Source organism: Esox lucius, chromosome 20 (assembly GCF_011004845.1).
Source record: "Esox lucius isolate fEsoLuc1 chromosome 20, fEsoLuc1.pri, whole genome shotgun sequence".
NCBI classification, from domain to species: Eukaryota; Metazoa; Chordata; class Actinopteri; order Esociformes; family Esocidae; genus Esox; species Esox lucius.
Window position 1 is genome coordinate 30218739 of NC_047588.1, and position 26181 is coordinate 30244919.

General features: G+C 40.9%; 3 protein-coding genes across 9 annotated transcripts; 1 reads left to right on the plus strand and 2 right to left on the minus strand.

Annotated features, from left to right (window-relative positions):
• Positions 1-2694: 2694 nt before the first annotated feature.
• LOC105018941 (zinc finger and SCAN domain-containing protein 10) lies at positions 2695-10235 on the minus strand. 2 transcript variants are annotated; one of them, XM_013139249.4, is made up of 4 exons: positions 9584-10235; positions 5756-6011; positions 3867-5630; positions 2695-3754 (listed from the first exon to the last, which is right to left on the minus strand). In XM_013139249.4, exons 1-4 carry the CDS (start codon positions 9826-9828, stop codon positions 3245-3247), a joined length of 2775 nt encoding a protein of 924 aa, XP_012994703.3. In that variant the 5' UTR covers positions 9829-10235; the 3' UTR covers positions 2695-3244. The 2 variants fall into 2 exon arrangements, with proteins under 2 accessions (XP_012994703.3, XP_028971461.2); XM_029115628.2 differs by lacking the exon at positions 9584-10235 and adding an exon at positions 8386-8867 and having other exon boundaries at positions 5756-5935.
• An 8420-nt stretch (positions 10236-18655) lies between these two features.
• Positions 18656-21724, minus strand: acbd7 (acyl-CoA binding domain containing 7). Of its 2 annotated transcripts, none has more exons than XM_010884757.3 (4): positions 21301-21390; positions 20546-20663; positions 19580-19642; positions 18656-19293 (listed from the first exon to the last, which is right to left on the minus strand). In XM_010884757.3, exons 1-4 carry the CDS (start codon positions 21313-21315, stop codon positions 19220-19222), a joined length of 270 nt encoding a protein of 89 aa, XP_010883059.1. In that variant the 5' UTR covers positions 21316-21390; the 3' UTR covers positions 18656-19219. The 2 variants fall into 2 exon arrangements, with proteins under 2 accessions (XP_010883059.1, XP_010883060.1); XM_010884758.4 differs by lacking the exon at positions 21301-21390 and adding an exon at positions 21587-21724 and having other exon boundaries at positions 18658-19293.
• A 389-nt stretch (positions 21725-22113) lies between these two features.
• On the plus strand, positions 22114-24791 carry rpp38 (ribonuclease P/MRP 38 subunit). 5 transcript variants are annotated; one of them, XM_010884763.2, is made up of 2 exons: positions 22114-22247; positions 23675-24791. In XM_010884763.2, the coding sequence occupies exon 2, from the start codon at positions 23710-23712 to the stop codon at positions 24604-24606; it is 897 nt and encodes a 298-aa protein (XP_010883065.1). In that variant the 5' UTR covers positions 22114-22247; positions 23675-23709; the 3' UTR covers positions 24607-24791. The 5 variants fall into 5 exon arrangements, with proteins under 5 accessions (XP_010883065.1, XP_010883063.1, XP_010883062.1 ...); XM_010884761.3 differs by having other exon boundaries at positions 22115-22247; positions 23704-24791; XM_010884760.5 differs by lacking the exon at positions 22114-22247 and adding an exon at positions 22475-22981.
• Positions 24792-26181: the final 1390 nt, after the last annotated feature.

The window sequence follows — 26181 nt, forward strand, 5'->3', positions numbered from 1 at the left end:
TATTCATTAAGTATTATTGATATCAAAAGTTTTAATATCATATTTAGATAATTCATTAACATTATCCCATATGATATTTTGACTGGTGTCGTCATATGATTCTCAATTAAAACACTTAAATGTGCAGTTTTAACCTATTTAAATGTTTGGTCAGTGTCACTGGGCCCAATGGAAACGGCTTTATAACAAAAAACTATACGTTGTGAGGTGGAACATGGCTTTCGAGAATTACTCACTAGGGTATAATGAATCCATATAGTGTAAATTTCTGAATGGAGAATAGAAGGTATAGCCAGCAGCACTTTCTTAGCCACCAGCTCCATTGTTGGCAGTTCAATACACTGTAAGCCAAATACGGCTCTGCAAATTGGCTTATAACAAAAAAAATTACGTTGTGAGGTGAAATATGGCTTTCGAGAATTACTAAAGTATGAAGAATCCAGTGTCAATTCTTGAGGGAAAATAGAGAATAGCCAGCAGCACTATTAGCCACCCACTCCAATGGCTCTAGTACAAGACTCTACTATTTTTGTTGACGAAATTAACAGCCACAGTGTTTCGTCTGTGGAGGTGCTAATGGCAGCTTCCTCTCCAACTTGTTGAAGAGTCTAGTTCAGCCAGACCGCAATAGAAAGTATTACCCTCTTGAGATTCGAACCCGGGTCGCCCAACTGAAAGGCTGTGTCACTTAACACTTTCACTTCTACACCACAGAGCTCTACGTTCAACGCGTGCGTCTACCCTGAACAAATCCTCTTGCCACTGGCCGTTTTAACAGATTATTAGCTAGTAGGCTTTACCAGTATCTACTAACTTACTGGAATAGTCATACGAATTGAGCAACTGCTAGCGAGTCTGCCAAAGCTATTTCATTTCATGGCATAATATATTTATTTATTTCATGGCGTATGTTAAGAATTTTACGTGTACCAGAATTTCTGAAGAAGGACGAGGATCCGGTCCAAATGGAAATTTAGCACAAAGATTTATTAATATGAATTGATAAGTCAAAATACATGAAATACACTGCAGCGGTCAAATATTTGCTCAACCCTCGAGCTTCCACAAAATATTCGCGCCGAACAAAGATCTAACATTGGTTTTAATACTCCCGCCACAGGGGCGGTTACTTTTCACTCTCGTGAGTAAAACCCATCCTTATTGGTTCTTTGTTGACATGGTGACATGTTGGACGAATCCAATCCAATGAAGACGGACATGCTCTAACTCTCGGTCATAGATCAACAGGTTCTTTGCATACAGGTGTGAAATCTTAACCAGGTTACAGTAATTTACATTCTATTGTCCTAACCTAGACTATAACATCAGGGGGCTGGAGACAGAAGGTCTCTTTGTGCTGTATAGGGGGCAGTTTCATTTGTATGTTAATTGTGGGGTTTTAATCCTGTCTCTCTATCAGAGCCAGGTGTAAAGTCTGAGTGTGGCTGAGTGTAATTTAATGAGTTCTAAACTTTATGGTTATTGTATTCAATCATATTTCCCTAACCTGGCTGCAGCATACAATTTAATAAAACAAAAACATAAGAATACATGGTTATTAAATCAGCATTATTTAAACTACATTTATCTCAACACGTAACAACGTACTTTTTTCTTTCATTCGTGAATGACATTGATACAATAACCATCAAGAAAGGTTACAATAACTAACTTTTTAATCAAGTGAAACGACGAGAGAATCTTTGAAATAAAATAAAGGTTGTTGTTCGCAATAGATTTGAATTTGAGCCTTCCACGTGAGAGGCACTGTCTTTAACCATAACGCCACAGCGTTACATATTTCACCAGTAGCTAAACACCACTGAGCATTGTGTTAAACTGATTAGTTTACCTCCACCAGAAATAGCATCTATGAGCTGTTAGCTTTTGCCGTTGGCCGTTTGAACAGCGTAGTAGCCAGTAATAGGCTTACTGATATCTACTAACTTCTTAGGAATAATCATAAGAATTGAGCAATTTCTAGCGAGACTGAAGGTGAACATTTCCATGCCAGAAACAGTCGCAATATAACCGTATACAATTTCAGGTTGCGGTTTTAGCCAGCAAAGGTTTCATCAATACGGAATAAATCACAATGCGTACTTGTGATTTCTCTTCGCAGGTAAACTACTTCGTTTACCTGCGAAGAGATAGGATCTCTGGACCTACAGTTCACAAGTCCGCTTCTCTAACCACTACGCTATTTAACAAGGGCTCACTCACTCACCTTAACCGGCTCTGCTTACACGGTCTGGCAAAAAGAATGTAAACTTTGGGTGTTTTATGCGAACTTGTTCAGACCGCGCTTTTGAGCACTGCTTGCATAATTTTTACATCATCTATCAAAAACGTAATGATTAGCAATTTTGAAAGCAGCATAGGTAATATATCGGAAGATCATTGTTGCCAGATTCAGGGATTTTGAGACTTTTTAGCCTACTTTTCTACTGGAAGTGGGAGGAAGATCTGTTTCGATAGCCTACTTCACAGGTTTCCTTTCCCTGGCAGTCGAAACCCAGGGGCTCTCTACATGCTGCAACCTCAACATTTTTTGCTTTTAATTTTTTTTTAAATAGCCCTAGCTTATTTTATGCAATGCAGGGCAGGGCCCTGGTATCCCAGCCAGCAGTGAATGTGTAACAATGAAGTTCAGAGGATGCAAGTAAAAAAAAAAAAAAATTAATGTGAGCCTTTATTTTGTTTTTGAGGAGACAATTTACTTGAAATGTGTTCTTTCTTCAAAGTAATTCATAGATCAACATTGCTTTTCTTTATTAAACTTGGGTCAAAGCCTACAGATGCTAATAAGAACATAGCAAGTAGATAAACAATGCATTTTAAGGCAATTCCAAATGTATTGACCAATGGGCTATAATATAACTTTGTATATTAGTAAAATAGAAAATGCATACACAAAACTGCAGGAACAAGTTTCCAAGATACAGATTATTCCTAGTCTTGCAAGTATGTCCATTGAACAGCATTTTCTTACAACACTAGGTTTAAATCAAATTCTGTAACTTTTCCTGGTTCTAAGGTTTGAGTCATTTCTGAAAGGGAGAAATCAGGAGCCAATGTCCAAAAAGAGAAAAATACCTCAAACTGACCTATCAGATATGGTTGTTCTCATTTTCTATACCAAATAGTCTTGCTATGGAGTGTATTAATGAATACAACCTTTTTCTTTCAGTCCACCAAGCTCACAAATAGCAATACCTACCCTAGTTTCTTCTGTAGCTCTCTGCTATTGACTCCCTCCTCTTCCTTTACCTCTTCCTCTCCCAACCCCTATTCTTTTACCTCTCCCCCTTACTCTCCTTCCACCCCTCCCTTTACTTCTCCCTGACCTTAAATCCATCTTCTCCTCTTGGTCAGAACCACTTTTTTGTTGCCTCTCCTTTGCTTCTTCATCACTGGCATCATCAATGCACTGGTGCTTCCTCTTCCTCGGCTGCGCCTCCACTCTCTTGGCTCCTTCTCCTCCAGCCCACATCTCCCACTCAGTCCAAAAGGTCAGCTGCTGCCGAGGCATCTTCTTTCCCACACCCTCTCCCTCCCCCTGTCCCCCACCTCCTGCGCCCCCATCAGGGTCCGGCCCTGAGTCTGGGCTGTGGTAGCGTCTGACGTGGTTCTTGAGGCTGACGTTGTGGTTGAAGCTCTTGTCACAGCGCTGGCATTGGAAGGGTCGCTCCCCAGTATGAACACGCAGGTGGGACTTCAGCTGGCTGGCTTGGGCAAAGGCACGTTGGCACACCTGGCACGCAGAGAAGGAAAACCTGGACCTTATTTTGAATTAAAATCTAAAGCATTTAACATTTTATAAAAAGTTACACAATTAAAAAGTAATAAACATTAACATTGAATACCTGACACTTGAAGGGCTTGTCATCACTGTGGGAAAGATTGTGCCTATCAAGTAAGTGACGTTTTTTGAATTCCTTGTCACATATTTGACAGATGTGTTTTCTGTGCTCTCTGACATGGCGGTTCCGTACAAATACATTGTCAAACCTCAGTGGGCAATCTGAGCAGCTGTAGCATCTGTAATCTGTGAATCTGTGGCTTTTTTGATGGGTCAACTTTTCTGGGCGTGTCCTGAAGGGTTGGAGGCAGAACTTACAGGGGAATATTTTGTCGTGACTATGTTGCCTCTTCTGGTGACTCTTGAGGCCAATCTCATTTGCACAGTGCTTCCCACAGTCTGGACAGGTGATCATAAACTTGTGATCACACTTACGGTACTGAAGCCTGGTGGAGTACAGGATGCCACATTCAGGACAGAGCACAAAATGTCGTCTAGAATCTTGCATTGGTCCGTCAGTAGACTTCTGCAATGGTGTTCCACTTCCCTTTTTAGATTTCCCCTCCTCTGGGTCGAAGTCAGAGTCACTTTCTGTCAATCCCTCTTCAGCCTCGTCCTCAAGATCAAAGTCAGAGTCGCTTTCTGTCAATCCCCCTTCAGCCTCGTCCTCAAGATCAAAGTCAGAGTCGCTTTCTGTCAATCCCTCTTCAGACTCCTCTAGATCAAATTCGGAATCAATTTCTTCATCTTCCCCTTCAGTCTCCCCTTTTTCACCACCGTCAGTCTCACAGACACCATCCTCCTTTTCACACCAATCAGCAGCTACATGCCTTTTCTCTCTTTCTGTGTCTATCTGAGATGTTTTGGTTTCAGAGTCCTCAGGTACTACAGAGTCTATTGGCACCTCTTCACACCCCAGCTGCATATGCATATTCTCCTGTAGTTCAACTCTTAGTGACCTCTCCCATGAGGACAGGCCATTCTCCTCTTGGCTTTGTGTGCTGTCTGTCTCACTGTCAAACTCCACCATTGTCAGTTTCATTCTTGTCTCTGCTCCTTTGCTTCCCTCCTTCCTCCTCACCAAAGACGGGCCACTTCCCCCTGGTCTTGGTGGCTGGTCTACAGTCACTTCCATCTCCAGTGAGCCAGTCCACTCCAGAGCATTACCTGTGTTTTGAGGTGGCATGGCTTCATCTGGGGCTTCAGGTGGCAGGGTGGCTTCTGGGTCCTCAGGAGGCAGGGTGGCTTCTGGGTCCTCAGGAGGCAGGGTGGCTTCTGGGTCCTCAGGAGGCAGGGAGGCTTCTGGGTCCTCAGGAGGCAGGGAGGCTTCTGGGTCCTCAGGAGGCAGGGAGGCTTCTGGGTCCTCAGGAGGCAGGGAGGCTTCTGGGTCCTCAGGAGGCAGGGAGGCTTCTGGGTCCTCAGGAGGCAGGGAGGCTTCTGGGTCCTCAGGAGGCAGGGAGGCTTCTGGGTCCTCAGGAGGCAGGGAGGCTTCTGGGTCCTCAGGAGGCAGGGAGGCTTCTGGGTCCTCAGGAGGCAGGGAGGCTTCTGGGTCCTCAGGAGGCAGGGAGGCTTCTGGGTCCTCAGGAGGCAGGGAGGCTTCTGGGTCCTCAGGAGGCAGGGAGGCTTCTTGGTCATCGGGTGGCAGGGAGGCTTCTTGGTCATCGGGTGGCAGGGAGTCTTCTTGGTCATCGGGTGGCAGGGAGTCTTCTTGGTCATCGGGTGGCAGGGAGTCTTCTTGGTCATCGGGTGGCAGGGAGTCTTCTTGGTCATCGGGTGGCAGGGAGTCTTCTTGGTCATCGGGTGGCAGGGCAACTTGCACCTCAGCCACCTAAGTAAGGAGAAGACCAGTATTATTGGAATTACCATTACCTTTAAAAAAGAGTGAGTAACTGTATACCACAGAATTCAAAGTTACAGCTAATTCTAATATTAAATGCTAATCCTTAAACACACCCAGCTGTTCTGGGGCTTCTCCCCATATTCACTGTCTGTTGTCCGGGCAGCAGAAGAGTTACTTGTCCATGTCCTGAGGTGGTTGCAGCTATGACAGTGTTGGGTCACAGAAAGGCATGTCCTTTCCCCTTCAGTCTTGATCACACTCTTTTGTCTGCACTCCTCACACCGCTGAAACAGCTGTAGCAGGCAGTTAATGTTTACAACAATATCATCAGAAGGGGGACCAGCTGGTTGTTGAGTTGAAGCAGCAAACCTGTGTTCAAAATAAAAGTGATTATAGGATTGTGACCAAGACAAAACCAAGTTATCTAGCTTTCACTCTGTTGACAAACAAGGACATGCATTCAACGACGTAGTCCCTCCTCAGCTTTCACATTCCATGCAACCCCAGCCCGGGAAACAACACACATCCGTTATACTTGGGAAATCAATTACCCCAATGAATTACTAGATGTGGCTAAATTCCTGTTCATAAATGCAAGTGGAGCATCAAAGTCTATTATGATTTGAATTGCGTTATTACATTGTTGTCAGTAAAATAAAATGAGTAGATGTCCGTCCTGCCATGTGCACTGTCTCCCTAGTTGACAATTAGATTGTAGATTGTACAAGAGCATATTTGGAAACATTCAGGACATTCAAAGCGGGGAACAGTGATGAGGTTGATGTTTCGGAGAAGGCTGGGCTTGGTTTAGTCGCCACCAACTCCACATGTAGAGAAGTGGTCAGGTAACAGACTCCGGTTTCAACCATCTGCCACATAGCCCACTAATGCCAATACAGCTGCCGTTTCTGTCGGCACAGGCTGTACGAGGTGGACGGGCAGCAGAGGATGCGGCAAAACATAGGGACGACAACAGGGGGTACTGGCACACTACCTACACGCACCACATTGTACATTCCCAGTTGATGCGTTTCAAGAATCCTGACTGGACTCTTCTGGGTGCTAGGGTCATATAGTGTGACAGTCCCAAGCACAAAGTTTAAACTTGAATAAATCTAAGGAAAATAAATGCAACTCTCCTCAAAATACAAAATGACAACACATGTCTATTTGAGAGTGTGATATTTAAAAAATTCAAGTCATAATAGGGCTCAAAGTTAAAAAGAATTGCCACTGGCCCAGTTGAAACTTACTGGCCCCAAATTTAAAAAAAAAATTCTGTCCTTTCTTCCAAAAGTTGTAATTAATCAGTGTCACAGCATTTAACCAAATATTTTATTACTTAACATGTTTACTACTTTATGAAGTGCATTCTGGATATATAAAAAAAAATGTTTTAATTTCTTTCATCACATTTCTAATTATCAAAATGTATAAAAAAAGGCAAGTGAAGAAAACATTTCACTTTTAAACAAAACACTAACTCATTCATCCGCGGTGAACAAGGCAAACGGCTGGTCCGTCTGAGTTACTAGGTATGTGGTTGTATTAAGTCGTGTAATCACCCAATGGGCATCTGCATTTAACTTCCTGACCAGTACGGTCAAGGGCCCTGAAGACTTGGCTGTCATGCAGACCAGGTGATGTTTGCTATTGGCATGGATGGTCAGGGACTGTTTGTGAAAGTTGTCAGTGCCTATGTAAAAAGACCCACATTTATCTGCTCTTGCCGGAAACGTACGACAGACGACACAGTGTGGTTCCACAAAGACACAAAGTCCCATCGAAGTCGAAACAGGTAAATCACTTTTTGCACTATCACCCGTTAAAGCTCGTAGTTATCCTCAGCTGCCTTCTTCATTTGAGTGATTCATGTGAAAAACAATACCAGACAGTCATGCATCACATCACTGCTAAACTAATTACTGGCCAAGAGCATGCGCAAGGTAGTTATTTGTGCGTGCAAGGTAGTTTTGTGTGTGTGCCAGATTACAAAACAACTGGAGGATGTCAAGTGTATAATGCAAATATTTTTTTCTTTTGCAATGGTCAGATCAGGACAGTGACTTTCTAGTTTTATTAGTCCGACTTGACTTTTTAGTGGCCCGGGGCCATCGTTATTGTATTGTTTTCTGATTTCCCAGCAGCTAGTGGATGTACAACAATGAAGTTCAGAAGATGCAAGTAAAAATTTTTCAATGTGTGCCTTTATTTTGTTATTGAAAACACTTGTATTTACATGGAATGTGTTCTTTTTGCAAAGTAATTTATAGCTGATTAAGTTTAAAAAAGTAAATCGATTACTAATCTAGCCCGCTTGCATGTATACTATGTATTTACCATACATAAACAATTTAATTAATACTTTGATTTGAACCAAATCTAGGTAAAGTAAAATATCTTTATCCTAGTACATTTTAATACAAAAAACTACCTTTTTTGTGTAAATAGAATTTTAAAAAGTGTCTCTTGGTACAAAACATACTGCACATTGAAATGCATTTTAAAGCTGATCAATGTAACTGTACCCCCTGTTTGCTGCAAGAGGTAATAAAAACCCTGCTTTAGAAAAGCCGACTGTCGCATGTGTGACGTCAGTTTACTTTTTCCAGCAGCTCCTCAGATTTTTCTTTTTAAAATCAATTAAATTGTATTATTTCTGCTGTAGCAAAATGCTTCATGTTTGAAGTTGCTAGCAAGCTAAGGTTACTATAGAATTGACAAATTAGCTACTGGTACATACTTGTCCAAGAGAACTGTATAATCCCTTCTGGTCCTTGAGTTCCTTCCATCTAGAGGCTGCTGCGCCCATGTACACCCGTGTTTTTCCACAGCCTCTATCGGCCTCCCTTTTAGATAATTTGCTTTCTTCTGATCTACACCTTATTTTCTTTATTGTTGTCAACTTACTATTTTCTTCCATAATTATTAAATTGTTTAGCTAGCATCACAAGTTTCTTCCATAAAAAGAGGTAGAACAACTACCTTGTTTTTCCAGCTCTTGGTTTGGAATTTAAACATAAAATGCATCACTTCCTCTGCGCAGTGAGGCTTTTCCCGCCAACTCGCGTCAAGCAGCTGTAGGTTATAACATATACAGCGCTTCTCCACCTGTGCAATGGAGCCATATGATATTGTATGAACTCATTACACGATTCAGATGGGACGAATAGCAATGTATTACTACATACATCTTACATAAGCTTTAAATATCGACAGTAGTTACTCTGTGAACTGAATACATTGGTGAATCATTTTAAAATAGACTTAACATAATTCGTTACAGGAAGTAAAATCTACAGTTGTCCATTTTTATTAAATAAAATGTTTTGCCAAACAAATACCACTTGAGTTAGCCCTGGAAAAATAAATATACATTGCTGTATCGGATCCAATGTTTCAGTTGACGAAAAAGAAGAATTAGAGAACCAGGAATGTTTTATGAGTCTTTGGAATTTGGAAAGTACAATCAACGAAAGATCCCTTAACGTGCAAGTTGGATTGTATCTCAACATAATGCAAGGTAAAAACTCGTGATTATTTTATGAGTGCTTAAAAATATAATTAATCAGGTGGCAGGGTGGCTTCTGGGTCCTCAGGAGGCAGGGTGGCCCAGAAGTTTGTTTTACTGCAGCAAAAACTGTACGCTGCTGCATCTCGTGTGACCACCTGTTTTATCTATAGTATATAATTCGGTGGTCAGTAAAAGTAGCTTAGCTATAGCCCTGACAAAATGTCTAAAAAGAAACCAGTCATGAGTTTTTAGGCTATGTAGAACGAATGACAAAAATGTATTATTACTAAATTAAAATGTTCTGTGACTGCCATTCCTGCTTACTGTTTTATTTTGTTTTTGATGACTGGGAAACATTTAAGTAATTGAAATCACCTTTTTTGCAATTACTCACCGGTCATTTTTTATTTTTTTTAAATGTATTTACCTGTCCAGGAGAATAAGGGCTAATTGTGAGTCAAACTTGATTCCTTTCAATTCCTTAAGTTGTCTCCACCGCGGGAATGCTGAACCGATGTTAACTCTTGTTTTATTTCGTGCTTTATCTCTGTCTTTTTTTTGTTCAGCCTGACTCTCCAAAGTCTTCTTTCGCTTCTTTGCAGTTTTCGTAGTGTATGCTGTAGTCGATAAGGGAGGAATTGAGAGTTTGTCGTCCTGGTCTCTACCTGCCATTATAGTTTCTTATAGTTAAGATAACGTTGCTCCCTACGAACGTACTTATGCTATACAGTACAGTGTTTCCATTTTATTGGGCAACGCTGCTGAATTGTGATGCGCCGCCACAGAAAACACTAATATTTTATGCAAGGCTGAGTGCAGTTTTTCCTTCGCGAGCAGTTAATTATTGCACTAGCATCAGGGCGAGCAACAACGTCATGCACCCGTGGTTCTGAGAATCAAGCTAGCGAGTGATATACATTGATTAAAGTAGCCATCATCTAAGCGACAATCAAAGGTAAGAAGCTAGCTAACTGCCCCAACTCGATAACTACAACCGGCTGCAATAGATAAGGGTCGTGCAGGCAACGTTAGAAATTCGGCAGACCTCCGGTTTTCGTGTTTTGCCTTCAAAATAGAAGTCATTCGGGGGAGAAACGTTGTATACAACTGGCAGCGACAAAATAGACTTCCGATTTTCGTATTTTGCCTTCAAAATAAGGATGTGGTGTACATACTGTATAAAGTTATTAAAAAAAATATTTGTGTGTTATTTACAACATTTCACACTGCTAGAGTAAAAATTAATGTAAGTGGACGACTACTTTCCAATTTAGTACTTTCACAAAGTTGTGTTACAGCAGTTCATTTATGGCCTTTTTTGAAAATGAGATCTGTGCTGTGCAACGATCTCTTCCTTAGCTGGCTTTGGCAGGGTAGCAGTATTAGGTGGAAGGGCTGGATTGGGAATTCCTGTTATTTCAGCTTGGTAAATAACATTGTTGTCCCTCCTCATGGCCAGGACTCTCTGTGGACGTTTGTCTCTGAAGTTTTGTGTCGTTGGTTGGTAAAGTTTGCGTGCAACCCACTGCTTTTGTTGCTTGGGAAAAGATAACACAGTAAGTCACAACAATAATGTCATGGTATAGGCTCTGTGCACAAGCGTATGGACGAACTTCCGCTTTAGCCGCTTTATCATTTTCCGGTGTACTTAAAGGAACGTATGTAGGATTGTGGCCAAAACTGGTACTGCAATCACATTAAAAATACTGTAGAGCGGTGTATCCCCTCCACCCTGACTCGAGGTTGCCAGACAAGCTGCAGGATTCAGAAGAAACGTAGGCTGCTTCTACGAGCTTCCAATGGCAAGTGACGACGAGCCGTAAGTTCTTTTTCTGTTAATTATGTTTATGCTTAATTAACAGAGAAATTTTGCGAAATAATTATGTATTGCAAAAATTTACTATTTGTCATTAGTCAAATATAATCGTAAAGATGCTCGTATGTGACAGTACATTGTTAGAACAGTAGTTGTTAGTCTAACTTGTAACGTTAGGTATCTGTCATTAACGTAAGTACATGCACAAGCCCATGTCACTATGTGTAACCGATATCAAAGATACAGCTATTCATTTAGCTGACGCTATAAGTGAAAGCGGCCAGCTGTATTTTTTTTTATTTACCTTGCAGCACACGTCCATAACGCTAAAATATGTGATGTGAAAGATTACATGACATTCTACTATTTTTGGCTGTAGAACTTGCATGAAAAACAAGTAGGCATAAAACGTTCCAAGTGGGCCAACATTTTATTAACATCATTGGCTACACTGTGCTTTTCATTAGTGTTATGGACATTAGAAAGTTATTTTACCTTGGAATTGCGCCTAGTGCTTCCAAACCAACACTAAGATAGTGCATAGCCCAAAAGGTAGAGAATGTTTATTTTGAGTTAGGCTTCTGCCCATTATGGCTTCAAATTGCCATAATGGGCGTGCTAATGTTGTTTTCCTCAGCGTCTCAGCATAAGGACAGAGAAACGGGATCTGATAATGCATTGCTAATGTTAGCATACGTCCATATGAGCTAACGTAACGTTACTTTGCACGAACATGCATAACTTTGTTAGACTGTCATGAATATATGAAATGTCCATTGACATCAAGGACAAGTTAGTCAAACATAGATTACTCTTACCTGTCCAGGAGAAAATTAGCAACGTTGGCGTCTGTCTTCAAATTCTTCTCAGTTTTCAGCCTTCTCCATCTTTCAAAGGCATCTCCTATACAAATTCTTGTTTTATTTCGGACTTTGTCACGACGTATTTCGGAATTATAACGAGGTCTTTTAGATTTCGTAACGTTAGACATTATTTATCCGACTAGAGTTAGGGTAGGTTAGAGCAGAGCTGGCAAACCGGATCCAGAAACACTACTGACTTCGTGATTGGTAGATAGGTGGAGGGTGGCGCATCAGGCCAAAACACAACATGACAACATCAACATCAGTTGAGGGCTGCAACTCTCACTTTTAAGGCGATCACCCGCGTCGCCCAAAATTTCAGTTTTTAGTAGATGTCTCCAAGACCTGCCTAAAATAAGCATTAGTGATGTCCATCGAATTGTTGATGCCTGGTCTCCTGCTCCAACAAGCAAGCGGAACAAGGGATTCAAACTCTACATATCGAGTTATCTGCACAACTAAGAGGGTAAGTAGTTTACTGTGGTGTGGCGGCCGGCTATCGGCTTAGCTAGTTAGCGACGTGCTCCTTTTTAGTGTAGTATTAGGCAGGACATTTGAACGCATAAAGCAAGCGCGACCCCATAGCAAGTGAATTGAAACGAACCTTCGTTCAGCTTCTTCTAACCTGAATGAAGCTTAAAATTCCATAGCCTCAAAAAAGCACCAAAACAGGTCTCCTCTTTTATTTTACTACTGTAACCTCATATGAAAAATGGCATAGGAAGTAAACATGTGGTCCTATATGGTATTAATTGCGTTTAAACCTGCGTTACGTGGAAGTATATAAAAAATCGCCCTTTCTGACATTTTCTAGTCTAGGGTTTTAAGTCATATTTTATTAAAAAGAGGACATTCTCCTGATTAAAATGATGCCCCACTTGTACCATGAAACTTAAATGAGTCACGTACATTATATTTCCTTTTTTTTCGTACAACAGCATCACTTCATCTTGTTGTGAGTTTAGGTGTTTACTAATGCGGATGAGTATTAATAAGTAAACCGGAAACTGCAATACCGACTTCTAGACAAAAGCGGAAGTTCGTCACTGCGCTGGTGCACAGAGTCTATTTGCCACAACTGCTGGTGTAAAGTGTTATTGGCGTTGTGTTCCCATGTTTTGAATTACTGCTCTAAGCGAGCTCTCACTCAGTGTCAACGTTACAACACAATCAGATGATTTTGGTGCACTGCAAAAAATATATGGCTTATCAAGTATATTTATCTTATTTTCATGTTAGAAACCCTACCATCCTTATAATAAGGTATATATTTCTTAACAAGTTAATATGTACCACTTGTTTTTGGAAAATATGCCTTGAATATCTGGTAATTTTCTTGTTCCATTTGCAGATTATTTCACTTATTTCAAGCAATTATCTCCCCAAAAACAGTTAAATAGTCTTGTTCCATTGGCAATTTGTTTTGCAGTGTGATTATTCATTAGTTTTCTCCAGTTACACTGCCACAAAAGTAATATCTGTGACTATTATATATTTTTTTACCATCAGCTTTGGTGGTGGCCTGTGGGTGGTTTACATTCTCTTTATGGTCCATAACAGAGAGCTGTGTCCTTGCAATCATTTGCTTATGTTTGAAGTAAAGACTGTGTGTACTCTGTGTGTACTTGAGCATAGTATTGTGAAACCCCTCCATCTAACCTTGTGAAAAAGCAGGTATAACACTCAGCGTTAGGGTATACACATGCACAAAGTAGAACTTCATGCAAGCAGTCACTGTCAATGTGAGGGAGTTGTTATTGTAGGCATGTAATATTTATGTTGTACAATTTAGTTCCACATCTCCTTTACACCATGTTTCAAGTATAAATGTTTATTTGTCAAATGCACCGAACAACACAGCTTCATCCTGCACAATGACATTTTGTCGCTCACATGATGGCTACTTACGGCCAGCAGACTCACATGACATGTCACCCATTGAGCATGTTTGGGATGCTCTGGATCGGCGTATACGACAGTGTGTTCCAGGTCCTGCCAATATCCAGCGGTTTCACACAGCCATTGAAGAGGAGTGGACCAACATTCCAGAGGCCACAATCAACAACCTGATCAACTCTATGTGAAGGAGATGTGTTGCACTGCCTGAGGCAAATGGTGGTCACACCAGATACTGACTGGTTTTCGGACCCCCCCAATTTTTTAGAGTGGCCTTTTACTGTGGCCAGCCTAAGGCACACCTGTGCAATAATCATGCTGTCTAATCAGCATCTTGATATGCCACACCTGTGAGGTGGATGGATTATCTCGGCAAAGGAGAAGTGCTCACTAATACAGATTTAGACAGATTTGTGAACAATATTAGAGAGAAATAGGCATTTTGTGTACATAGAGAATGTATTTGATCTTTGAGTTCAGCTCATGATAAATGGAGTCAAAAACAAAAGTGTTGCGTTTATCATTTTGTTCAGTGTATATGGGGGCATGACCCCCCCTCTGCTGCTTCCTGAAGTCCATGATCATCTCCTTAGTCTTGCAGCTGTTGAGAAAGCGGTTGTTGTCCTGGCACCATGGTTCTCTACCTCCTCTCTGTAAACGGTCTCATCGATGTTAGAGATGGGACCCAGGATGGTAGTCCTGTCTGTAAATGTATGGATGGTGTTGGAGCTGTGTGTGGTCACAAAGTCATGTGTGAACAGGGAGTACAGGAGGGGACTGAGTACGCAGCCTTTCGAGGCTCCGGTGCTCAGGGTCAGTGCAGAGGAGATGAGGTCGCCCATTCTCACCACCTGGGGCTTTTTATTGGTGTTTTTGGAATGTTTCTCAGATTATTTTGACATGCTATTTTAAAACATACATACAACAATAAAGGCATGTAAACTTACAGATGTGTATAAAAAGATATATATATATATATAACAAAAATACAGTGTAATACACTAAAAGTGAACAGAAAAAGGTAAATTACATATATAAATCTCCCCCATAACAAAGAACAGAACACTGTCTTCATGATAAATACCAATATATTTACTGTTGGCACAACAGATCAGTATTGAATCATCAAAGTAGGGTCAAGAAGGCCACCAGGTCTGCTTTATGTCTTGACAGAACTATTGTATCTGGTATTACCCCAAACAGTGCAGCTGATGCTACTGGATTGAGGGGAACCTGAAGTGCCCCAGATAATATTTAGAAGATATTGGACCAATAGTTACAAAGAGATTCGCAAGACCAAAGCATATGATTCAGTGAGACAGGAGCCTGTCAACACCTATCACAAACAGGGTCAATATCAGGATAAAACAAAGAGTTTTGTCCAGTGAGTATGGTGCACAGTTTTGCATTGAAGGAGACCATGTTTGGCACATATAGATGAAGAATGGACCCGGAGGAGAACATCATTCCATAGTTCCTCTGTAATTTCTTCACCCGTATCTTGCTCCCATGACAATTTTACAACTGACAGCGAGGAGCGCAAAGAGAGAAAATTCTCTCATAACCCCGGGAGATGATACCTTTTGAGATAGGGGATTGGTATTAGTAAAGCATCGATGGCAGGCTTTACAGCTTGAGAGGGAAATTGGGAGGTTGCGCCCCACACAAACTACAAACCTGCAGATATCTAAAAACAAAATTACTTTTTGAAATACCAAATTTGACTGAAAGCTGTTGGAAGGATGCAAAGGTGCCCTCAATATACAAATCATTAAAATACTTTATGCCAAGATTAGACCACCTGGAAAAAGCTCCATCTGACAGAGAGGGATGGAAAGCATGATTTTTGACTATAGGAGCTTGTAATGAAAAGGGTTGCAATCTAATATGATGTTGAAATTGGTTCCAGATTTCGTTTTGACTAAAATATTTTGTGCGTAACTCTGAGCAGACAAGGATACTAGGGGGTAAAGACCAAAGGAGCCAATGAAGATGGCAGACAGGAGGATGCTTCTTTGGTCTCTGCAGGTATGTTTTACAGATTCTTGGATTCTTCTTAATCCAAATGAACCTTGAGATAACCTTGTCAAGCTTTTAAAAAAACAACATTGGAATAAAAACAGGACTGCATTGAAACAAGAAGGAAAATCTAGGTAGGATATTCATTTTAACCAAATTAATCAGACCAGCTAGGGATAAAGGGAGTAATGACCATTTTTAAAGACCTGCTTGCAGCCAGAGGCGGATCCAAATGAATTAGAACAGACAGAACAATAGGTAGATAAATCAGGCCCGGGAAAGATAAAGAAGTAAGTCTACATAAAGTGACACCCTCTGCTCAATGCCACTCCCGATCACCCCTTTGATTTGAAGGTTAGATCGGAGCACAATGGTGAGAGGCTCAATGGCGACGGCAAAGAGCAGAGGGGACATTGGGCATCCTTGTCTCATGCCCCTAAAAAGAGGGAAGTAGCCCGAGTGGTTGTCATTTGTCTGGACAGATGCAAGTGGGGAGGTGTATAATAACTTGACCCAAGCAATGAACCTCTCACCAAAACCAACTTTTTCCAAAGTGTGAAAAAGCTAGCCCCACTCCGCTCTGTCAAAGGCCTTCTCGGTGTCTAGAGAGATGACCATCTTGGGGTGAGTTTGAGTGGATGTATATAACATTAAGTAGCCCCCTGACATTCAAAAAGGCATGCCTATTTTTAATTAAGCCCGTTTGGTCCGGGGATATCACAGATGGCAGAACCTTTGCAAAACGCATAGCCAGTAGCTTAGCCAATATTTTGTCCACGTTCCATCCATCCATCTTCTTCCGCTTATCCGGGGCCGGGTCGCGGGGGCAGCAGTCTAAACAGGGATGCCCAGACTTCCCTCTCCCCAGACACTTCCTCTAGCTCTTCCGGGGGGACACCGAGGCGTTCCCAGGCCAGCCGGGAGACCTCCAGCGTGTCCTAGGTCTTCCCCGGGGTCTCCTCCCGGTGGGACGGGACAGGAACGCCTTCCCAGGAAGGCGTTCCGGAGGCATCTGAAACAGATGCCCAAGCCACCTCAGCTGACCCCTCTCGATGTGGAGGAGCAGCGGCTCTACTCTGAGCTCCTCCCGGGTGACCGAGCTTCTCACCCTATCTCTAAGGGATCGCCCAGCCACCCTGCGGAGAAAGCTCATTTCGGCCGCCTGTATCCGGGATCTTGTCCTTTCAGTCATGACCCAAAGCTCATGACCATAGGTGAGAGTAGGAACGTAGATTGACCGGTAAATCGAGAGCTTCGCCTTGCGGCTCAGCTGTTTCTTCACCACGACAGACCGATACATCGACCGCATTACTGCAGAAGCTGCACCGATCCGTCTGTCAATCTCCCGTTCCATCCTTCCCTCACTCGTGAACAAGACCCCTAGATACTTAAACTCCTCCACTTGAGGCAGGCACTCTCCACCAACCTGAAGTGGGCAAGCCACTTTGATTAATGAAATTGGGCGGTAAGATCTGCTGGAAATGTTAGTTCTTTTTTAATATTAATGCATTCGCATAAGTGTATTCCCAGCTGACTGACCCTTTAGGTTAGGTTGATGTGAGAATTAAAAAATAAGTGTAGCCCTTTGAGGTGTATTAGAAGACCAGATGTAACATACATAAAGATCAAAAACCAGTATAGGCAAAATAAATAAATAAGGTGCATCGAACCAACAACAGAGGCAACATGATAATTTGAAGCCTACAGTGTCTCTAAAGGAGGCTAGATGAAGACACTCCACATCCTCTGGTACACCCACCATGTGGATGTTATTACGTCTCAACCTCCCCTCCAGGTCCTCGCATTTAGCTCAAAGCACCTTAACTTCATATTTGAGAATATTCACTGTGTTGCTGAGAATGCTGAGGTCCTTTATGGTAGAGCCTTGTGTGTTCACCGTGGCTTGTAATGAAGTCACAGATGATTTCAGCTCATCTTTTACTTGCGTCATTTCCAAGTGGAGCAATTTGGAAATTGTATACATTTTAAAGACCAATTTGTAATATAGAGTGGGGACAACAAATATTTGATACACTGCCGATTTCTCAGGTTTTCCTACTTACAAAACATGTAGAGGTCTGTAATCATAGGTACTCTTCAACTGTGAGAGACGGAATCTAAAACAAAAATCCAGAAAATCACATTGTATGATTTTTAAATAATTAATTTGCATTTTATTGCATGAAATAAGTATTTAATACAGAAAAGCAGAACTTAATATTTGGTATTGCCTCCCAAAAATAGTTTGGGTAAGATGCCTCTCAATACTGTACTTCACTAATTACTGTTGGGAATGTAGGCTAGCTCTCCTTCCTTTATCTGCAAATGCGATCGAAGATGTGCTTTAAGTAATGTGATCACTAAGCTACAAAGAATGTGTAACTACTGCAGTTACTAAAGCTTTCAAATTTGATTGACAGCAGTGTATTTTGCAAGTATATAGCCTCAGGAAGCCATGCATGCAAAGATTATTTGCTTTCCCTCCGTCGTGCTTTAGCCACTATTCTATGTTGATGAGTAAGACAAATGTGCCCGTCCATGGAAATGTAAAGCCGGTCCAAAATTTTTGTTCTAGCCCCGGATCCCAAATATAACAAAAATAATAATAATATAAAAATAGCCCCTGATCTATTGATCTATAATTCCGATCGCGCTTTATGACAATGTAGACGTGTAGGCCGCTATCATGTGCATCGAAATCATCCGGATGTACATTCAAAACTCTGTACCCTGGCCCGGGAGGGGCGGGTGGGTGGGCTAAGCCCTTAATGCACAGGTGTCAAACCGGTTCCACGGAGGGCCGAGTGTCTGCAGGTTTTCGCTCTCACCTTGTACCTGATTGATTAATGAGTTCACTAATTGGTTAATTTCTACCCCCACCTGGTTGTTCAGGTCTGACCTGGGAACCAATTTAAAGGAAAACCCAAAGACCTGCAGACACTCGGCCTTCCGTGGACACCCCTGCCTTAATGTATTGAGATTCTAGCGACGCCTCTGCTCGGTTTCTTTTCAAAATAATGCATTAATATGAATCCAGAAAAGTAATTGAAACATGGTGTGTCCGTGTGTAAACATTACTTAATTATTGTCAATTTTATTGTATGCTTAATGAGCTCTTGCATTGGTAATGAACCACTCTGAGTGTTAATATCTCAATTGTTTGTTGGCTGAGACAAGACCAGATAAATGTAATATTATTTATTATCATATCTACAAATAATACAGAGCATTATTTAAAAAAGATTAATCATAAATCCAACATAAAAAGTGCATAGGGATTTAATTTTAAAAAGCAATTATTAAAAATCTAATAAAATTTTCATCTAAAAATGAAAAAGGAATCACGGTAAGATATCATTTTGCGCAGTTCTTTTCCATAATTTATGGCTTACACCCATAAGCTATTGCTTTAATCATTCTAGTAGCCTGTTATAGTCACATCTGACACTTTATCACATTTCACTTTTCATCACATCCCGTATTTGTTGATGATCTCTTTCGCAAGTGTTATATAGGCTGTCATTGCATCTTCCTTGGACATGCCTATAAAATAAGAATGTGAATATAACATTACTGGAAAATTGTCATACAAGCACAGAACCTAACACACAAGCATACTTAGCACAGATTGACAATAACGAACCCAGCTCATTCTATTAATTAAAAGTGATGGCCAGTGATGATTGCAACCTTGAATGTTAATCATTGTCCATTATTGAAATTCTTATAATACATATTAATTTTGTGATAGTGATCATAAACAAGGGTTGAAGGATAGAAGACTGAAACATGGTTAGATGACAAAAGGTTACTGTTAAAGGGATTCTACCTGTTCTAGAATCCCAGGCCTCCCACTTGGCTTTTGCTTTCATGTCCAATAAGCCTGGTTTGTCTGTGGAGATAAAGAGCAGACAATTTAAGAATATCAGTGGTTATAGGTAATAAAAAAGGACAGAACTTGAACTAAGACAGAATCAAGGTAAGGCCTACCGGTACTAGTATACAGTGGATATAAATATTCTCTACACCCCTGTTAAAATGCCATGTTTTTGTGATGTAAAAGAATGAGACAAAGATTAATCGTGTCAGAACTTTTTCCACTTTTAACGTGATCTATAATGTAAACAATTCAATTGAAAAACAAACTGAAAACTTCAAAGGGGAAAATGAAAAATAAAAACCTTATTATAGGTCACATTAAAGGTGGAAAAAGTTCTGACGTGATTTATCTTTGTCTCATTCTTTTACATCACAAGAACCTGGCATTTTATATCCACTGTAGGTGTCTGATATAGCCATTTTGGTTAGCAGTTTTCTGGTATCAGTGATTTGCTGCAATAGCTCTCATTCTCCCCATATCATTGTAATGGCCCCCTGGCTTGATTTCAGTTGAAACAGCGGAAAGATACTGTATTGCAATGTCACTGTGGCCAGGATGTTTTGCCTGATGACCATGCCTGACAATCCTGCAGAGGGCAGTACAAATTGGATCAGCAGAGCCCAGGGGTTGATGTCCAAGAGCCTTGTCTCATCACACTCTAGCGACTCCATTTGGTAGGTCACGTGCATGCTAGTTCATTTGTGTTTGTTGGCTGAGGAATGCACTCTTCTCCACTGTGTACACGCCCTGGCATGGCATGATAAATAGAATGGCTTGGTGAGATGTGCGTCCATGGACATATCACAATCTTTGACTTTGCTGAACCTGCTGTGAAGTTGCTGTGATAAGGCAAGAGTGGAATTGCAAATTGATCATCACAAATTTAGGACAATCAAATATATTATACATACATACCAATGTTTATGTCTCCAACAATGGCCTGCTTATACAGACCATATATGTCCAACAGCTCCTGGTCTGAAGGTCTGGTCTTAACTTTCTTCACATCTGTTGCTACTAGCTCAAACTCTGCCTATACAGAGAATGATGGAAGGATAGAAGAAGGGGACAGAGGAGTAGATATGCATGAAGATTAAGAGGAAACATTTGGGAAAACAATACTGCAAAGAAACTCCAGAATTTCCTATGTAGTCTACAGCACTACAGTGTATTACTTCCTACAAGGCAGCCAGACAATGGGCCCTTATTGTGCTATTAAATAGTCGACCTCTGAGCTCTCCATCTTGGACAATACACAATGAAAACGTCAGACTTAATCAACTTCATGGCATAACTGCTTGAATGGGATAAAAGGCAAATGCATCAAATTGGAAATGAAACTCACATACTAATTGATGTTCCAAAAGAGAGACTTAAGATAAATTAACGTAAAACAACAACAATTGCCAGTTTAAGGACCCTTTCTCCCCACACATACTCAGTGTAACACATATCGTTGATGTACAATGTATCTGAAAAATTGCGCACAAGATTAAAACACATCCCTATAATGTCATTCATGGTTCCTCAATCCCGACACAAACCTTGCACGCGCAGTTAATACAGTGTAATTTCCCACAAACATAACCAGAAGAAGATTGAGTCAAATTAACCTACACAATGAGCTGCACTGTAACAAGTATAACAAATAAGTACATGCAATGCTTAACTCTACTGGGCGTCATACCGCTGCATACTGTACCCGCATTTTGCTGACATCAGCAGTAGCCAAAGCACCGCGTGATTCTTGCGCACAACTCTGAAATATTACCTATAAAACTCTATGTTCCATATGCATGTTAAAACGTGCACATATCTGATTAAATTAATAGAGAACATAACGGTGAACGTCAACCTACCTACCACTACCATAAGATATTATAATAAAAATACTTTGCACGTAAAATCTAGATCACTAGATAGGAGACGCGCACCAAAGTGCAGACAAAAGGTTACCTTAAGAGACATTGTCAAGTTCAATTCCGTAAGTCTTATTATGTAGAATTAACGCAATAGCTCTGTTTTCTGGGAATAGCTTACTCTGACTGCAGTAACAGATCTGGAGCTCACAGTAAATCCGTCAACGCTTCGGGACTCTGCCGTGGGATGGCTAGAGACAGCTGATTGGCTGAACAAACATTGTACACCGAGCGCCAAATGAAGATGACTGTGATATATTACAAACCAAATTATGTCAAATGTTAAATTAAAAAGACACACGGGCATTGAAGTTAGTCCAGAATCACCACATAGTAGTACTCTCCAACCATGTAATGAGAGTTACTGGACAAATGTAAACACACTGCAGCACCTTTTCCCTAAGGTTTAAGCCAGTGGCGATGTCAACGTTGTTTTATTAGATTGTATCTAGGAGTCTGAAGTGCCTTACAACATGAGATTTGTTTATGACAAAACAGCATAGTCTAGGCTTATTATGCATCCTGGGAATTCTGGCCTCTGGTTGTTAAAGTGGCACTCTTGAGCCAAAACAGATTCCCGAAAATTGTGTACTACTGCATGTCAGTGCAGCTCAGCCTTTACATGCCTTCTCCGAATCAAAACAATTACAAAATAGAAGAACCAGCCTGGTGATGTAGAACTGAGTGAAGTCCAGCAGGTACCGTCTTTAACTCTCCTTCAGTAAGACTTTGTACTGTTGGAGGAGCACTGTATTGAATGTTGTTTTGCTGCGAGTTAGGGTGCATCCCAACTTACTAGGGTGATCAGATTCAACCGGGTGAAATACGGGATAGGATTTCGCACGCGCACAGGTGCTTTGGCAGTTCGTGAAAACTAAAATGTGATTGGATCATAGTCTGTGAAAAATAAAGAACTAAGACTGACAGTGGAGGCAAATCAAGACAACCTGTTGCATTCGAGTGTTTCGGACCATTAATAAACAGTTGTTTTATTCGAAATAAGTCGGGACAACTGAAAACGGACTGAAATACGAGACTGCCCCGGGAAAAACGTGGTCTGGTCATCCTACAACTAACGTTTAATGGATTGATTATTAGAACCTCCTGGGCTAAAGACTGCAGGCTCAGAAGAAATATGTATTGGTGGGAGTAATTTAGAAACCTGTGGATTCAATAGCAAATCGTAAGATTTATAATCAATGTTTTTGTGAAGGCATATATACACCTTTATTTTTTACTGTGTAATAGCTAATATAAAGACAAATATATACACAGCGAAAAATTAAGACATCGTTGTTGGGCTGAATGCGTCATCAACTTGAGTCTTGGTGCTAAACAATATGGCTGCGCCCATGACATAGCTGGACATCCCTTGTTTTCACTGCATCTACGCCCGTGACTGGAACCTAGTAAATGCTTTCTTCATATTGAGGTAAAGAGCCGACTGGTGTACGTATGCATAATTTGACCGTGTAATTGTTTGCGTGATGTGTTTGAGGCTAGTTTGTTGGTTAACTTAAAATAGCTGGCCGTGTCTCGGAAATGTTTCATGTTTGTGCGGTGGCAGAGGAACTAGCACGCAAATTGGTTAACGCGTTAGCCATCTAGTTAACCTTGTTACACGACCAACTTGCTACTGGTTTTAGTTTAAAGACAATAGTTGACCCAAAAAAGTATTTTCTTTTGAACCGACGAACAAATCTTCGACTAATACAGCAATGTCCCAAGAGGAGTGTAGTAATCATGGCGAGTAGTGTATAGTGTTATACTCAGCAATTGGAACTAGACAAGGTTTTTGTAGCAGAACAATTAACGAATATGTTGGAAATGGCTAACATTTGCTTTCTTTTAGCATCAGACGTATCTAATTCTCACTTGAAACAGTCTTTCTTAATAGGCTTAATATTTAATAGGCTACACGTGTTCTTTACATTTATAGTTAGACATTAAACATTTTTCACTGTAATTTAGATACAGTAAAATAAAGTAATGGTAGGTAAATAAACTTTTTTAATGTTGGTAGATTTAGTTTAACTTATTTCATTTTGTGATGTAATTAATAGTTTGGTAAACTTTTAATTTTCTTTCCCTACACTGTCCCTCCCTAATCTATGGTATTCCATAGAAGAGTAATTCCTCCTGTCTTTGCTCCAGAATAAGATGGCCACTCAGGGAAAACTTTCGAAAAAAGAGCGGAAGAAGCAGATCCCAGCTAAGACATCGTTGAACTCCCCTTACAGCCTGCAATGGAGCCCGCTGCAGAGAGGTGACATGCACTTTATTTTGGAAACTCTGAAAAGTAAACTGTCAGCAACTGGGCTGGAAAAGAAAGAGATAAAAAGGTTTCGACAGTGGGGGAAAAGGGCAAATAAGAAACAGCCAACTGGACTTGCATCAGTAGCTGAGCCTCCACTGACACCCCTTAACACAAAACCGGAACTTTCTGTAAAAAGCAGTGAGCAAGGCTGGACCAATCTAGACGCTAGGAGACAACTTGCCATTGGCATCAATGAAGTCACCAAGGCTGTGGAGCGGAACCAACTGCGGCTGGTGCTGGTGTGTAAGTCTGTCAAACCACCTCATATGACAAACCACCTGATAGCATTGTGCCAGACAAGGGGTGTCGCAGCGTGCCAGGTACCGCGGCTCAGCGAGAACGTGGCGGGGCTACTGGGGTTGAGGTGTGTCCTGGCACTGGGATTCAGACGGGGGAATGAGGAAGCGATTTTCTTCGACGCCGTGGAAGCCATCGTGCCCAGAGTTCCAGCTCTACAGGTTGCGTGGATGCTGAGGCCTGCCAGTGAGACCATTGATACTGATGAGGGGAAGGTAGCAGAGGAAAAAGAAACGCATGATAGAGGGCAGGTAGGAGAGGAAAGAGCTGAGGTGCAAATGGAGGTGGATACAGGTGAAGAGTTAAGGGGCCAAAAACGGAAGATGGAAGGCTTTTCTCCAAATGTTACAGAATCTCCATCCTGCATACTTCAGCCTCTCAAAGTGAAAAAGATCATCCCCAACCCAAATAAAAAACGGAAACCAAAGGCTAAGAAAAAGTAACAGCTGTTGGAACCAAATCAGATGATGTGATTTCTTATAAGTAATGAATATGATATTACATGTGGGTGTGGGCTGCCTTGATGCTGATTGGAGATGGATCTCTGCAGCCAGCCTACGCAAACTGTGAGGTTGCACAACCGACATCCCATGGAGGACACAAATCAATAAATACAGAAAATAGTATATTTTAAAGTCTGGATGAGTTTATTTGATCAAATGTCCATGCTGGTATAGCTTATGTGTGTATTTGTAACATATTCAGTATTGGATGAGAGGTACTGTCTAAACGGTGCTGGTTCTAATTAATCAGTTCTTGTACAGCCTGCCATGGAGTTCTTTAAAAATATTTTTCAATTTGAGAAAGATGTTTTTTTTTTCCAAACTACACACTTTTGATGTTATTAAAAAATTCATAAATAAGGCAAGTGCATTACCTATGGATAGTGGCCAGTCCCAGCTACCCTTGGAGCATCAGGGGTGTATTCTGCCAACCAAAACATATTTTAGTAAAATAATTTTCCCTGTTTCATTGTCTGGCAAAACATTTCACAACTAAAATGTTTTGTTTGATGAAATGGACACACCACTCTATTGTCCAAAATGGTCTCACACTCAAATTCATACAAGCTGTAGTATAATATCTCAACAGACGCAACATTCACTGTTCCCCTGGGACTTGTGAATGCAATGGCTCCATCAGATCCACTGTGGTTAAATTGGGTTTCGGGGATCATTTCAATTGGGTTTCTTTATTTGGTTGACCACTCCTGTGCCGTTATAGCCTTGGACCACGTTAACAGACCCATGACTCAAACACTTTGTTACTCCCCAAAAGGGCAGTGTTAAGAATGAAGTGTTCCCATATAAATGTTTGTTTTTGTAACCAATAAACTCAGTTGCTTGACATTGACAAGTTTGTCTGAGTGTAGTAACCATGTGGACAGTAGAAGACATTGGCTGCTTTCTCATCACAGGATTTGCTTCATGGTTCCTTGTGCTGGATCTAATGAAAGAGCTGTAAATGTGTCAGTTTGATTTGATTGGGTTTTAAATACTGACAGACACCAGAAATTATTTAATTACACACTCAACATAAACGCACAATCCTAAATATCAGAATTGTGTGTGGGAAAAATAAGTGGGGAAGTTCTTAAATAATATTTGCTCTCTGCTGAAAACACTAGAAAAAAAAAAGTTTTAAAATTAGAAAATTCCCACTATGCTTCTAACGTTCATCATACTTGCACATAACATTAAAAAACCTAAACACACAAAACCAACAAATAATCAATATAAAAATGCACCTGGGGTTGTTAGAGCTTTTTGCTCAGTCAAGAACTGAAGAATTGTGCTTCAAAAATGTGATACATTCGTCCTCAAAAATCCACTCTTAACCGTTCTGAAGGAACACCAAAGTCAATTACATCTACTCTAGTTGTGAAGAAAATGCTTTGGATATTTCCTTTCCTATTCCACACTACAGGAATAAATACAGTATCTCACAAAAGTGAGTACACCCCTCAAACTTTTGCAAATATTTGATTATATCTTTGTGACAACACTGAAGAAATTACA

Coding starts and splice junctions, on each gene's coding strand:
- LOC105018941 (XM_013139249.4), bottom strand. CDS start 9,828: ATGGCAGGTAGAGACCAGGACGACAAACTCTCAATTCCTCCCTTATCG. Junction 6,012..9,583: donor GCCCTTATTCTCCTGGACAG/GTAAATACATTT, acceptor TTTTGAACACAG/GTTTGCTGCTTCAACTCAAC. Junction 3,755..3,866: donor ACAAGCCCTTCAAGTGTCAG/GTATTCAATGTT, acceptor TCTGCGTGCCAG/GTGTGCCAACGTGCCTTTGC.
- acbd7 (XM_010884757.3), bottom strand. Junction 19,643..20,545: donor TGTTGGAGACATAAACATTG/GTATGTATGTAT, acceptor TTATCTCCACAG/ACAAACCAGGCTTATTGGAC. Junction 19,294..19,579: donor GGCCTGGGATTCTAGAACAG/GTAGAATCCCTT, acceptor CTTATTTTATAG/GCATGTCCAAGGAAGATGCA.
- rpp38 (XM_010884763.2), top strand. CDS start 23,710: ATGGCCACTCAGGGAAAACTTTCGAAAAAAGAGCGGAAGAAGCAGATC.